Source organism: Mytilus galloprovincialis, chromosome 6, assembly GCF_965363235.1.
Source record: "Mytilus galloprovincialis chromosome 6, xbMytGall1.hap1.1, whole genome shotgun sequence".
In the NCBI taxonomy this organism is placed as follows: domain Eukaryota; kingdom Metazoa; phylum Mollusca; class Bivalvia; order Mytilida; family Mytilidae; genus Mytilus; species Mytilus galloprovincialis.
Genome location: NC_134843.1, coordinates 53152905 through 53168866, shown reverse-complemented (window position 1 = coordinate 53168866; position 15962 = coordinate 53152905). Strand labels below are relative to the sequence as shown.

The following is a 15962-nucleotide window of genomic DNA, read 5'->3' as shown; positions in this document are numbered from 1 at the left end:
TAAATTTGTATATTTTTTTTTAAAATATATCTATTATTAAGCTGTCACAGATTTATATTTTTGTCCAGTAAATTAAAATTTAATACATGTTTATGGACCATATTTTAGTTTTTTCTGCTTCAAGTGAAATTGAAAAATTAAAAATCTGTCAGTAAATATGTTGACATTTTTGTTTTATTATCCTGTCATATGTTGAAAACAAAAAAATTGAAATAATTTCAATTAATTTTAAAATTCAATTTTAATCAGACAATAGATCAGCATGTCCCAATTTGGTAATCAGCTATTTCCATCTTGATTCTGCTGATAAAAAATTTAAATTGAAACATGTACCAAGAACAGTTATTTAATCCACATTAATCATAAATATGAAATTGACATGTGATTGAAGTATTGTTTAACAATGTACATTACATGGTATCTGATATAACTGGCCATCTCTGGTCAGTTTTACAACATCTACCCGGATTGCCTTACATATCCTTTAATTCAGGTTTACCGGTGACACCTGAGACCCTAGGGCATTTTACTGTTCCGAATGATCATTCCAATAATTATGTTATTGACATTAATAAAAGAAATTTACAACTCTTTCAATCACTTATTTATCAATCAGGTATTAGGTTTAATTGATTAATTATATGTCAGACACTTTTTAATTTTAAATGGATAATCCCAGCTGTTTACGATACATTACGGTAGATTCGTGAATCGGAACTGACGAATCAACGTTGGTTATTAGCTGTACCGTAACTCACGCCTAAAATCGACAAAAAGTCATAAATCTTGATGTACCCGAAACGTAAAAGGGGCGGAGATAAAAGTTGTCATCTCTTTCGCACCAAAGATTTTATCAAAGAAGAGATAGTGTGAACACCCTTCATTTATCTTTTTAAATACCCAATCGGCAGTTGACATAATCTTGCTTATCTGAGACAAACCCAATACCCAAAATTAGTCGGGTACTTTTAACCTTCGTGATAAAACAAAGTACTATCTCTTCAGAGTTCATGCGGAGAGAGGACCGATTATCAATTTCATAAAACGTTATACTAACTTTTATCCGTGCGTTATTGTTTCATGTTGATGACAATTGTGTTTGGTTGATTGGACTTACTAAGCATGGCCTTTGCACATCAGTATACGCATGCAGGTGCAGCAGCAATGCCAGGATCACAGGTAATTAACTATTAAGATAACTTAAACTTTAAGAAACATTTGCAAACTTCATAAGTAACTTTTCGATTTTGAACGTTTAACTTGTTCTATTGATGTAAAATATTCACATCATTAAGAATTGTTTGAATGAGTGTAAACTCCCAACTTATAATTTTATTTTTCAATTCTCTCAAGTTGAAAACTTCATTACTCCACTCTGTATTGACATAAACATTGCTACTATATGATTTAAAAATAGACTTTGCAATATATATGCTTTTAAGGGATAAGTTTACATTGTGATTAGTTTATCTCTCCCGCTCTCTCTCTCTTTTATACTAGTATTAAGATGTTGTTATTAAGATTTGACAACAACGTATATATATGTATATAATATTTCATAAAATAATATATTTTTGTTTATTTGGTTCTCAATTATTACTATTTTTACCATGCAAAGTAATACAAATACATCTGTGCATGATTTTGGTACGAAAAGTGTCTTGATATGTGACAATTAATTATATTTTACACCTATTCTGCATCTGGAGTTACTCACAAACTTGAAAAGAGGTAAGAAACCGGCGCTTAAGCCCGTTTAAGAAAACTGTGATTTAAGTATACTTAAAACAACTAGTCCCCTTGAATATTGCAGATGTAAGCAGGATTGCGAAATGTACAGAAACTTCAAAGTAAAACATATATAACTATAAACAAAACGTCAGAAACTAACAAATAATTTTAATGCTAAGCTTCTTCGAAATTAAGGTATGAGATTTAGACAAAAATAATATAACATATTTGTAGTTATTTTATTCAATTAAAACAAAGACATTCAATCTTTGACTGTGAAAAAATAAGGCAGTGGACTTCGACTGACATCGTTGTTTTAAAAACGTCTATTGCTGTTTATTTTACCGAACGAAAAAAAGTTAAAAAAATTATAACAAATTATTTTATATCTTCATATATCCACATACTTAAAAAAAAAAAAGAAAAAAAAAAGCACTTATTCAATATAAAAAAATATCATAAATTATATGACATATGTATCAATTATGACTTTTTGGGCACAGGACATTTGAGCGAAAAAATTAAAACTACTAGGAGACATTTGAGCGTCAACATTAGAGCCCATTTAAGCGCCGGATTTATCCGCTCATCTGTATTTTCGATAGCCCATTTTAGCGAAAATTTACCTTTTCCTCGATACTATTATAAAATTACAAACAACAACATATATTAATACGAAGTAAAGAGGAATGTGCACCACAATCGAGAAAAGATAAAGAGAAAGAGCAGTTCCTAATGCAATTCTAACAGTATTGTACATGGGGTATTTCTAGAGTCCACTACGTACGTTCTCTAGGTTATAAATTCCAGACTAGAACAGACTTTTAACATTTGATTTAACATTGTAGACTTTTAGTGTTTTATTTTAATTGAAAAGTTTTATATTGTTTTACGTTGTGCTGCTTGAGTCTGTTAGTGCTGTATTTTAATGGACATATTTTATTTGTTTTATATTGTGCTGTCTTGAGTCTATAACACATTTTTTAATTTATTATATATAATTTAGTCACATTTTAGTGAATAAATTATATATAATAAAAAATATTTCGCTAAAATGGGCTTTGACAATTTTAATTTTCGCTAAAATGGGTTAAAATTCTGGCGCTCAAATGGGTTCTACTTTGGCGCTCAAACGTCATCTTTTTTTCGCTAAAATGTCCTATCAATGCGCTGAAATGTCCTCCGCCTGACTTTTTTACGGACATAAATTTCGTTTTTGCTTTCTAAAGATTGCTTAATAAAGCATTTTTAGGCCATGACTGTAAACACAAGTTCATATTCTGGATTTAGCATTGAATTCGTGTACAAGGTAAATTCGAATTTGTATAAACGTATAAATTTAAAATCAGACTTATTAATGAAAAGGAAAGTGACGGACAAGTGCCCAGTCAAGGTAATGGTACATTGTAATTCTTCACTTGTCATTTGAATAATTTTCCGTCTTAAATGAAGAATTTAAAATATTTTAAGTTTCGAATTTACTGTTAAGGAACATTTATATTGGATGGAGAGTTGTCTCATTGTTACTCATACCACATCTTCTTTTATCTCTATATAAAATATTTAATTTCGACATAAAATATAATAAACATTGGGGACATACTTAAAACCAATAGGTTAAGGTCTTTGTTAAAAAGTAAGCTAATTTAGTATTTTCTCAAAATGTAAAATAAAAAACCGCGCATAATAAACAAAAAGAGAACAATCGCTTTTTCAGACAATTACTTGTAAAGAAGATATAATTATCAAATAACATTGACAACTAATTTTAATTTCCGTTTATTTTCTTACAATACGTTCATGTTTTCGTTTTAAGATGATCAAAGATTTTAAAACTTTAAAAAAGTGCGAGTACATATTTGTGGTTTAACACAACGGTTTTTATAAACATCAAGGGTATATAACACGTATAAATATTTTCCTTTCGCCGTTTAATCTATTTTAAAGAAATAACTATGAAAATTTAACATTGTTGAAACTTTTTTACAATTGAGGAACTAAACTTATTAGGAGAATATGATAAACTCTTCAATTTCGGTATAAACCACAAAATCTAATTTACTGATACTTAAAATTGTAATTGATATTTTAAAGCTAATTGGGATTTTTCTTTCTTTCCTATTTTCTTTCTTTCTTTCTTTTTCTTTTCTTTTCATTTATTAATTTATTTAACATTTGTACAGGATGTGTGTTGCTCAGACAGTTCTTAGTATACCTTTGTCTATTAGTTTTACCTTTTGTTCGTTTCGACCATTTTGTTCTGTTTTCTGTCTTTGGCCGACTGACGTCCTAACCCTTTTATTTATTTATTCATTTTGGAAAATAAAAACCAAAAATAATACAGAGATATTCTCGAATATCTTTTCATTAATATATCTGAATTTTGAAAACATAATTGCATAATAGTGTTCTCTATTTTAGTTTTAAAACATTTTCTTTTTAATTTAGTCACTATGAAGGGTCTTTTTCAATTTCATTTTAATTTCTGTAATTTTACTATATGAGCAGGAATATTTTAATGTGTTTATTACACGTTTCTATTATATTTTTCCATTATTTAGTTTGAAAATCGCTTAAATTTAGGTACAATGAAAGTTATATTTCAATTTCATTATATTTATTATGCTACTAATTTGCTTCCCATAAACAGTAATTATTTTACAGTGTAAATTTTCGATTAAACAAAAACCATCGAGCAATGACTCCCGATAAGCGACGCAATTTGCAGCAATAAAATGATGATAAAATAGTTATCTTTAATTTTCTGCAATAAATCTAGGGAAACCAATGATATTCGATCAAAACGCCATATATCTTTTTATACAAATTTCATACTAATATTGTTGCATAACGCATGGAACGGAACATTAGACATGATTTTACAATTGATAGCGCAGATAAAATCTTAAACTACAATACAAAATCAATTGGAAAAATTATACCCGCCCATGTAGTACATGAAGCAATTGAATGCACAGCAATACACACGGAACGTCTGCATGTAAACATATGATTTCATACAGTGTTAATTGATGCTAAAATTAATAAATCAATGCCGTTAACAAAACAAATTAGATGATAAATAAATATAACATAAAAATTTCATTTGGATCTCATGTCGGTCTTAAAGCTCAATTGTGATTATTGGATTTCAATAGGATTTTATATTTTAGATGCGGCAATACAATTTCAAATTACATATTTTTTTTAAAATAAAAATGTTAATATCGATAATGAAATAATTAAAATCACGAAAAGATTAAAAAGATAGGAAGAATACAAAACGTGTCATCTGCAAATAATTGATTCTTTATGGCAGATTTTTTTTTATCAGTTTACTGCATATGTACATGTAACATCTTTTCAAATAATCTTTTCATATAAATTACAACATAAAGTCATGTAACATATTGATGCTACTATTGCTACAATAAAGAATTATATTAAAAATTGCGTAAATAAGGTTAAAATCAAATCTGAAATGCTTCTGTATATTTTTTTTAACAAAGTGGTTTCGTTTAACATTTTTCTTGTTTTAGAATGACATGCACTGTTTCTTTTCACTTCTTCTGGTCAATCGAATGAAAAATAAAGCTTAGTATGCACATACTCAGGTTGAAAAGAAAAACTGTGTATTGGTAATGACAGGAATTTATCAACAAATTAACCCTGTTCAATCCCCTGTTTTGGTTTGATTCAAGTTATTAAATTTGCAGTGTTTTGTTGTTTGTCACTTAATTGTTTTTGTGATGTGTTTCCGTCTTCGATGTCAATTTAAAGTTTTCATTGGTACACCTTCTTGCAATGAACTGTATTACAAATCGAAAACTAAAATTCTCGATTAGAACGGAAATACATCTAATATCATCAGTCGATGGAGTTAACAAAAAGCGAGTGCCACATTTTAGATTTGTTTAACCTGCTTTTCGTAGCGGTGTAGTAAACCTGTTTCGATAGTTACTATAGTACTTGTAATATTGAAGGTATTTTTTCTTCAAATTAACGAAATAAATCAAATTATAGTTTTGTTCTTTTTATACATGATCCTTCTCCTTTTCTCTTCAATGGGAAACATCCCAGTGGAAATACCAAAAAATAATCTTTTTCATATTTATATCTCTTTTGATTTTCAGGTAATGTTATCAACAAAATCCTCGCATTCACCGACAGCGCCATCTACCATGGAACAAGCTAGAGCACTGTTACACGAATCCGGTCTTCCGTTATTACACTTTTTACCAAGAATGAATGGATTACCAGAGTCCCTGTATGGTCAAGGCCCATTAACACAAAATGGACTTGGTGTAGAGCCATCAGCTTTCTATCCAATGGTAGGTGTCGCGTTTCTTTAATTACAAAGTGACAAAATGTATGATATTTTCACCTTGGACATAATTTGTAATCTACACCATGTCCCTAATAGCTGATATGATTTACGAGTTTAGTAAGGTTATTTAAGGTGAACATTTAAGATAGCACAACGATTTTTTCAGTTGTTATTTTTCAGTTTATTTTGTTATTAAAGTTTTCAGTTATCGATATCAGTTTTAAAAAGTTTTGAGCAACGAGACAGCAACACAACAACACTTAACATAACATATATATTACAATGCATGCTTAAAAATATCAGATAAACGTCAAGAATAATATCAAAGCTCGATTTAAAAATTAAAAGATATGTCTGCCTTTTGTTCAATCCTTCTGCATTCATTGCTCTTTGTTGATTGATCAGCCTGTGATTTCCACATATAATGGCTACAACTAAATAATCTTTTGTCGGAATACACATGTGCATGTACATCGTAACTTATTGTTGTCTTTTTTTTAGGGAAGTCCACCGGGTCATTTGACAGGTTCCCCGGAATGGAAAGGGATACCAGGACAATCTCAAGTTATGTATCCATTTGATCCAATGCTAGCTTGCCATCCATATGCTTCATTGTAAGTAAATATAATTTCTTAAAGTTTTGTTATCAAACAGTCTCTCAGACGTTTTTTGTTTTAATAATATTCTTATTTATTATGATGTCAATAATTTGGTAAATAAGAGCAACTTCTGTGTCAAACGAGCATTTGAAACAAATTGCATGAATAGGTTGAATTGAGACAAACAATTTGAAAAAAATATGTTAAAAACTACAAATACATATATTTAATTATATAATCAATTTGATATGTTTGGCTATATGAGACAGAAAGTCCCTTAATGTATCTGTTATTTTTTGTATTTTTTTGCTACGATATCAACGTCTATTTGTCGTCTGCCAATTGGTATATTTTATAAGAATGTTCATTTCATGTTGCTGCATTGTCATGTGTGATAAGAATGTTCATTTCATGTTGCTACATGGACATGTGTGATAAGAATGTTCATTTCATGTTGCTACATGGACATGTGTGATAAGAATGTTCATTTCATGTTGCTACATTGACGAATGTTCATTTTTGTTGCTGCGTTGACATGAGTGATAAGAATGTTCTTTTAAATTTTATGTTGCTGCATTGACATGTGTGATAAGAATGTTCATTTCATGTTGCTGCATTGCCATGTTTGATAAGAATGTTCATTTCATGTTGCTGCATTGCCATGCGTGATAAGAATGTTTATTTTTTTGCTGCATGGACATGTGTGATAAGAATAATCTTTTAAATTTCATGTTGCTGCATTGACGTGTGTTTTAAGAATGTTCATTTCATGTTCCTGCATTGACATATGTGATATGAATGTTAATTTCATGTTGCTGCATGTAACTATGTGACAAGAACGCCAATATATATATGTCCTGTTTTTCGCAGTGCCTCACGATAACACGACCTCCTTTTACTTAATAAGTACTGTTATATCAAAATAATACAGCAAATACTATAACTGTTTTGATGTTAAAAAATCATACTACGTAGACGACCGTGACTGCAATTTATTTTTGAATAATAAACCTAGTCCGTCTTTGACTATATTGGTGTGTAGGTTTCTCTTAATTTGCCTGTAACCGGTCATTATTACTGACACAATTTAATTAATGAACAGAATATTTTTTTTCTATTTTATTTGATGTGAAATTTAAATTATTGAAATTTTGTAAACGTTTTTAAAAGTTGAATAGCGATTTGTAACTTTCTATAGATTTTATGGACAATTCTCAAAATTGAGAAAGAAAGAAAAGGGAACATGTTGTTATAAAAAAAAATCACAAAAGCAAGATACTTAAAATGTTATGCATTGTGCAAGTCCTTATTGTTTATCGACCCAAGAGAACTGTAAGGATTTATTTCAGTTAGGACACAAGTCGTATTTGCAATGAACCTTATCGGATACAGTCGAACCCAACATCAGTAATGCTCAATGAGAATGTCTTTGAATATTTATGCAACATTTTTTTTATTCATGTCAAACGGGTATCGAAATTTTAAAAAGGGTTTTGATTAAAAAAATAATAATAGAAAAAGAATAAATGGTATGATAGGAAATGAGACATCTCTTTGCCAGATACCAAACTGACGTAGTTTCATTTATCAGAATTCCCAAGTGAAAATGCATTTTCTCCCTCTCAGTGTAGTATGACTATTTTCAAGAGACAAAACCTAAGAAAACTAATGCTATTAACATGTATTTGTTCTTTTATAATAAATCATAAATTAATTAAACGAACAAATAAGAAAATGATAATAAAAAAATAAACAACAAAACAAAACTATTTTGCTAATTTTTGGATTTATTTGTATTACAGCTACGGTGGTCTGGATCTCAACAACGCTGCAAGAAGAAAGAACGCCACTAGAGAAACAACAAGTGCGCTCAAAGCATGGTTATACGAGCATCGTAAAAACCCATATCCCACCAAAGGTGAAAAGATCATGCTTGCAATTATTACTAAAATGACACTAACTCAGGTTTCAACCTGGTTTGCAAACGCCAGACGGCGGCTTAAAAAAGAAAGTAAAACGGGATGGAACGGAAAAGATAGAGATTTAGATGACAGTGATTTTGAAACAGATGGCGAAGAAAGAACCAATGAAAATGAAGGTCAGTATTTACTTCCAATCGGATGACCTTTTCGGGATATCTGACCAATCATATTGAAAATATATTTCAAATAAAATTGAAATAAAATACGATAAGAAAAGTCAAGATCATTATTAACATATAAATAACATATCGGACAAGATTGAATATGCGATTATAAAAATGTAAGACAGATATGGAAAATCTGCCAACTTGTGACAATTTGCAAACAGCAAATTTCCATAATTGCTCCTAATTGGACCACAAAGTCTCCGACAGTAGAAATCAGAGTTTTATGTCAAATTTACTGTTGATCAACAAAAATTTAACACGATACAGCAAATGAAAAACGCCGCTTTACAGGAAACATAAAACTCGACCGTCGATCATCAAATTCCCTTGACATATTTAACTCTGTCATATATAGTTTTTAAATTTATAATACGGTATACGTTTTTAGTCGGCATCTATTTCTTAGTTGATGGTGAAAGGTATTCAAATTTGACAAGCGATCTTATCTCGACAACAGATCGGCTTTGTTTAAGTCGTTCAAGCCCCTTTTTATTTCAATACTTGAAACATCGGCAAAATTTTATGAGTAGCATTAATCTCCGAAACTATAAAGTTACAACAAATTATAAGATAAACATCTCAAAAGGTTATAGACTTACATAAATTGAATATTCTAATTTTCTCAAGTCATTGTGTATTTTATTATAAAACATTATTTAAAAATGTTAATGTATTTTGCGAATATAATAAGGCGACACACATTAATATTTGATATTATTTAAGATTTAAATCTTTTATATCAGTGTTGTCACTTAAAGAATTTACATTGTATACTATTGAGGTTTCTTGTTCTGCTATTAATAATTGTCGCTTAAAGGTGTCAAGTAACACCACAGGAACACCATGTCCGTATTTATAATTTAAAATTCGTTTCGTATTTCTTTTTTTCATGAAGTTGTAAATTTTGCATAACACCTATCCCACGTTAAAGGTTCATTACCAAACTAACCTTGGATAGACGGAATGATTTGATGCAAATTATTAACGATTAATTTTGACATCTTGCATTTTAATCAGATTTTAAAAAAAAATATAGATAGGATATTGAAAGATGGAAATTAATTGACAGTTAAATTGCATCAAGATAATGTTTCTGATCGATGTTCTTCGACAAAAAAAAAAACATGCATCTGCTTGTTTAAACTGTTAAATATATAAGAGTACCGTATATTTCAGTATTTTTGTCATTTTGAATTTAAACCTTTTAAAACAAAATTAGAAAAATATAATGAATCGATTTAGTTAAAGAATATTCAATTTTCTGAACTTAAATGCTATGTTAATAAATAAACCAGATTTGGTCTAGAGACACTTGCTAACAGTGGTCAACGAATGCAATACTTTTTGTTTCAAAAAAATATTGTAATAATAAAAACGTTACATAAAATTTCATATGGATATCATATTTATTTTCAAAAAGAAAATGATACATTTTCAAAAAGAGAATTTTTATTTCCTGTTTATTTATTTTACTTATAATTATATGATAAACTAGCGTTATCATGTTATCCACATTATTACTATTGTGAATTTCTATTAAAAAAAAAGGATACACTCTAACAGAATATTTTGTCAGATGTTTTGAAACATATCTGTTCTTTTGTTTAATAATTTATTCAAGAAATGATCAAGAAAATTTTGTTTCTTGAAATTTAACATGACTATCCGAAAACATACGTTTTTGCCATTTTACAACCCGCTCGTTTTTTTAATAAATTACACAGCAGGTTCTCCCTGGTTGGCTGTTTTGGTAAATTGAAATCTTTATAAAATTTTAACTCTTTTGACATTTTATTGATTTTAATAAATGAATAATCAACCTAGCATACACATGCCCTCATCCGTGACAAATCTCCTGTTCCTTGTTATATGAAAACGAGGCGGAACACGACATTGTCACCTTTATCTTTAATATCTTGTCCCTTTTAAAGGAAAACGATTCGATGATCCAACTTAATGAAAAAGCTTCATTCTACCTACACGAAATTAAATATCATACATCTCAGATTTGTTTGTTCGCCCGTATTTTGCCGGAGATGTTATCATGTCCCTATCCGACAAGACTCGGGTAGGATTACCCTTATTAGAAATGGTAATGAAGTTCCTGAGTGATTTAATGTAGTGATAACATATTTTATTTTTCACCTATAATATAAACGTTTTAGAGACGTTGATTAATGGTCTGGAATTAAATACCGCGATAAATTACGAGAAGTGTTTTCATTCAACTGTCAAGTCTTCAATTACAGTTTAAAGATGTAAACTGTCAGATTTCGTCAAATTTTATCATCCTTAACAAATAATGCTACCATTAAACTAATAAATTCTAAATTGATAAAATGGAGAAACATTCTACGTTTATCTAGACTAATAATTTATATTATGTATGATATTCAAATTTTCATATTATTACAGTAATAACAGGGTATGAATTATGAACATGATTATAGAGCTTTTTAATATGGATAAACAGATGCCATGTCAAAAAGTAAAATTTATTGGCTTTAAGAATTTGATTTATCGGTCGGACCTTTGGATTATTAAATTACAAGATAAATAAAGACCACAAAGCAAAGTTTTAAAATATATATCGTTAGTAAGAGTACATTGCCTCCGCCCAATATGACCATGAAACATAAGAAAATTTTATTTGATTCGGCTTGAATATAGTTGAAAATAAATAACAAGTTTGGTCTCTTTTTAATACTAAACACGAAACTATTCCTCAATCTTTCACAGAAAAAAATATTTTCCAAAATGATTGAAGTAATTTTGGTTAATTTTTTCTGGGATTTTCTTCTGTTTGTGAATAAGACAAATATGTTATATATAGATTGTTTTTTTTTTTTTAATTTTAAGCCTGATTTGATATATACTGCTTCATATTTTGATACATTCATGATTGTAGGACATATTCTCGTCGCGACAAGTTCAAAGGTTAACGCGTCACATTATAACAACCATCCGATTATTTATAATTAATATTTTCTTATAATTTCTGTTTTTTATATTTGTAGATAAATCGAAGATGTCACCTATAAGCTGTTCTGGAAATGATTCAGATGACGAAGACATTGATATAAAAGTCACCTCAGACATTTCTGATATTTCAGACGCAGAAATCGAATTAGAAGACAGCAGATCAATCGGAACGGGAAGTAGAATAAGCGTACATTCAGAACCCGCCACTTATACCGTTCCGTCTTACCGATGTGAAAACAGACTTACAAATTCGTCACCAGCGACGCGAAACAATTGTCCGACAGTTAACGTAGGACAAAGTAATTCAAATGCGACTAATACAAAACCCAAAATTTGGTCTATTGAAGAGATCATGAATAAAGACTCAAATAAAGCAAATATTTCTGGGCATCATCATCAAACTCATTCTCGGACTTTGGACAATATCGCCACTAACAGTACTTTGCCAGAAAGAACAAATATGCGACCGAGTTCGATAGATATTTCACAAAATGTCAAATACACAATCAATGGACTGAAATCACAATCAAATCAAACTGGTTCGAGAGCGAGGATCGAAACAGTTGTATCACCGAGCGACTCGGAAAATGATTCATGACCCCTTACTAGGTCTTAATATTGAATTCGTTTGACTTCAATTATGCAAATAAGTGCAAGAACTTATCATGTGTACTAATTATTTATTTGTGAATATATGTTATCATGTGTAATGGTTTAAGCACATACATTGTATGTCACGACTCACAGGATTGCTCGACAATCTCGAAAAGTACCCATAACGGGTCACGTGTACATGTAATAAGTGCTTCCTGTATATTTGGATTAAAAACTTCAGACAAATATCAAAATGCTCTTTCAGATAATAATTTAAGATCTTTGTTTATATTTTTGTACTTTGATATTATATATTTTTGAATATGTATTAATATTTTTGTAATAAAACAGACATTTTTCAAAAGATTTAGCTGAATTAAAAAATGACAGAGCATATTATAAAAGTCACCAAGTCAGAAACCCAGCAATACCAATACATTGACAAACAAATATACAACATTTAATACTGTGAAAGTCTAATTTCAAATCAAATCTGTTTAAATTTTGAAATACTAAGGCTTTTCTACCTCAGGAATATATTACCTTAGCTGTATTTGGCAAAACATTTTGGAATTCAGGTCATCAATGCTCTTCAACTTCGTACTTTATTTGGCGTAAATACAAAATTCAATCCTGGTATATACGACGTGTTTATTAAGATGAAATAAAAAGACGATGTGGTAGGATTGCCAATGAGATAACTCATCACAAGGACCAAATGACACAGAAATTAAGAACTATATGATCATCGTATGGCCTTCCAACAATGAGCAAGGCCCATACCGCATAGTCAGCTATAAAAAGCGCCGATATGAAAAATGTAGAATAAAAAAATCAAATGAGAAATCTAACAGCCTGATTTGTGTACAATATAATGAACGAAAACACAAATTTGTAACACAGCAACAAACGACAACAGGCTCTTGACTTGGGACATGCACATACAGAATATGGGGGTTAGCGGGATCCCAACTCTTAATTTTTCTTACGTGTGACAGTAGTGTAACAATACAGCATAAGAACGAACTATGAAAATCAGTTGAAAAAGGCTTTTAACTCATCAGATTGATACATATAGAAATACGTCTAACAAAAACACAGGGTGAATGTACATCCCAACAACAAAAAAGACATTCAGTACAGGCATAATAGTAATCGCAGTTACTGACAGCTAGCCAAAAGTCAATTACAAGTTACACAAATCAACAAAATCATGGACGATATGCATGAAACACTACATTATCAATCAGTACATCCAATGGATTTAATGCAAAGACGTCATAAGCGAAATAGAACATACCTTATAGCGGGTTATTTTTGAGGATAGAACAAGTAGCCAACATAAATTCCGCTAATTTTAAAGTGCACATATAAAGGTATTGATAAAAGTTTTGAATCCGCCAAAATATTTCGTATACCTTGTTCAATGTAAATCGCAAATTTACACCCGCGAAAATAACCCGTTAAACGGTACTAAACACAAATCTACAGTAAGTGTGATTTCAAATATCATTTCGAATTAATTAAAGTTTTTATAATGTTCTTTACGAACATTAATAATCATGTCTTTTAAAATGGGACGTAATACTGAATAAGCAGGCCATTTAATTTATTCATACTTGAATTTATTACAAACAGCTTACCCTTCCGGAGCACCTGAGATCACCCCTAGTTTTTGGTGGGGTTCGTGTTGCTCATTCTTTAGTTTTCTATGTTGTGTCATGTGTACTATTGTTTGTCTGTTTTCCTTTTTCATTTTAGCCATGGCGTTGTCAGTTTATTTTTGATTTAAGAGTTTGACTGTCCTTCTGGTATCTTTCGTCCCTCTTTTAAAACCTATCCCTTTGCATATTTGACCGGGTATCATCTCTTGGTCTGATATGGGTAGAGGAAGAATATACGGGCCACTATGGAAAAGGACATGTATTTATCGTTTTATCATATGCTACCGATGTACTAACGCACCCATAACAGCTTGACCACGTGAGGCACTTATGGCTGATATGGGTTATTAGTCTGGGGGTAAACTTACGACTAGTTTACCTCAGCTCGTTACACATATGCAAAACTATCATGTTAATCAATACTTGGTAAAATTATGATAAACACTAACTTGGTATGAATTTTGATCTAAGAGCAGTAATACCAGCATGTTTACAAGCTAGCATACTACATTTTTAGCTCACCTGGGCTTTCTCATCACTTTGCGTCCGTCGTCCGTCGTCGTCGTCGTCGTCTGTTAACTTTTACAAAAATCTTCTCCTCTGTAACCACTGGGCCAAATTAAACCAAACTTGGCCACAATCATTATTAGGGTAGCTAGTTTAAAAAATGTGTCCGGTGACCCGGCCAACCAACCAAGACGGCCGCCATGGCTAAAAATAGAACATAGGGGTAAAATGCAGTTTTTGGCTTATAACTAAAAAACCAAAGCATTTAGAGCAAATCTGACATGGGGGTAAAATTGTTTATCAGGTCAACATCTATCTGCCCTGAAATTTTCAGATGAATCGGACAACCCGTTGTTGGGTTGCTGCCCCTGAATTGGTAATTTTAAGGAAATTTTGCTGTTTTTTGGTTATTATCTTGAATACTATTATAGATAGAGATAAACTGTCAACTGCAATAATGTTTAGCAAAGTAAGATTTACAAAGAAGTCATCATGACCGAAATGGTCAGTTGACCCCTTTAGGAGTTATTGCCCTTTATAGTCAATTTTTAACCATTTTTCGTAAATCTTAGTAATCTTTTACAAAAATCTTCTCCTCTGAAACTACTGGGCCAAATTAATCCAAACTTGGCCACAATCATCTTTGGGGTATCTAGTTTACAAAATGTGTCCGGTGACCCGGCCATTTAACCAAGACGGCTGCCACGACTAACAATAGAACATAGGGGTAAAATGCGTTTTTGGCTTATAACTCAAAAACCAAAGCATTTAGGGCAAATCTGACATGGGATCTATCTGCCCTGAAATTTTCAAATGGATGGGACAACCGGTTGTCTGGTTGCTGCCCCTGAATTGGTAATTTTAATAAAATTTTGCCGTTTTTAGTTATTATCTTGAATATTTTTAGAGAACTGTAAACAGCAATTATGTACAGCAAAGTAAGACCTAAAATTAAGTCAACATGACGAAAATGGTCAATTGACCCTTCTAAGGAGTTATTGTCCTTTATAGTCAATTTTTAACAATTTTCATAAAATTTGTAAATTTTTACTAACATTTTCTACTGAAACTACTGGGCCAAGTTCATTATAGATAGAGATAATGGTAAGCAGCAAGAATGTTCAGTAAAGTAAGATGTACACACACATCACCATCACCAAAACACAATTTTGTCATGAATCCATCTGCTTCCTTTGTTTAATATTCACATAAACCAAGGTGAGCGACACAGGCTCTTTAGAGCCTCTAGTTCTTATAATGTACGAAGCATCAAATATTCACTCGATACATAAAGTACAGCATCTATTTTCTCATGTAATCATTACCAATCGCTTTCTCGCAATAGGTAACTTCTGGTTAGAACATCAAAATTTAGAAATATGATATCAATAACTATAGGTAATAATCGT

The 15962-nt window shown here is 30.6% G+C and overlaps 1 protein-coding gene across 1 annotated transcript; it reads left to right on the top strand.

The window, feature by feature from the left end:
- Positions 1-698: 698 nt before the first annotated feature.
- On the top strand, positions 699-12746 carry LOC143079876 (uncharacterized). The gene is made up of 5 exons (XM_076255504.1): positions 699-1179; positions 5865-6062; positions 6560-6672; positions 8460-8755; positions 11824-12746. Exons 1-5 carry the CDS (start codon positions 1123-1125, stop codon positions 12384-12386), a joined length of 1227 nt encoding a protein of 408 aa, XP_076111619.1. The 5' UTR covers positions 699-1122; the 3' UTR covers positions 12387-12746.
- The last annotated feature ends 3216 nt before the right edge of the window (positions 12747-15962 follow it).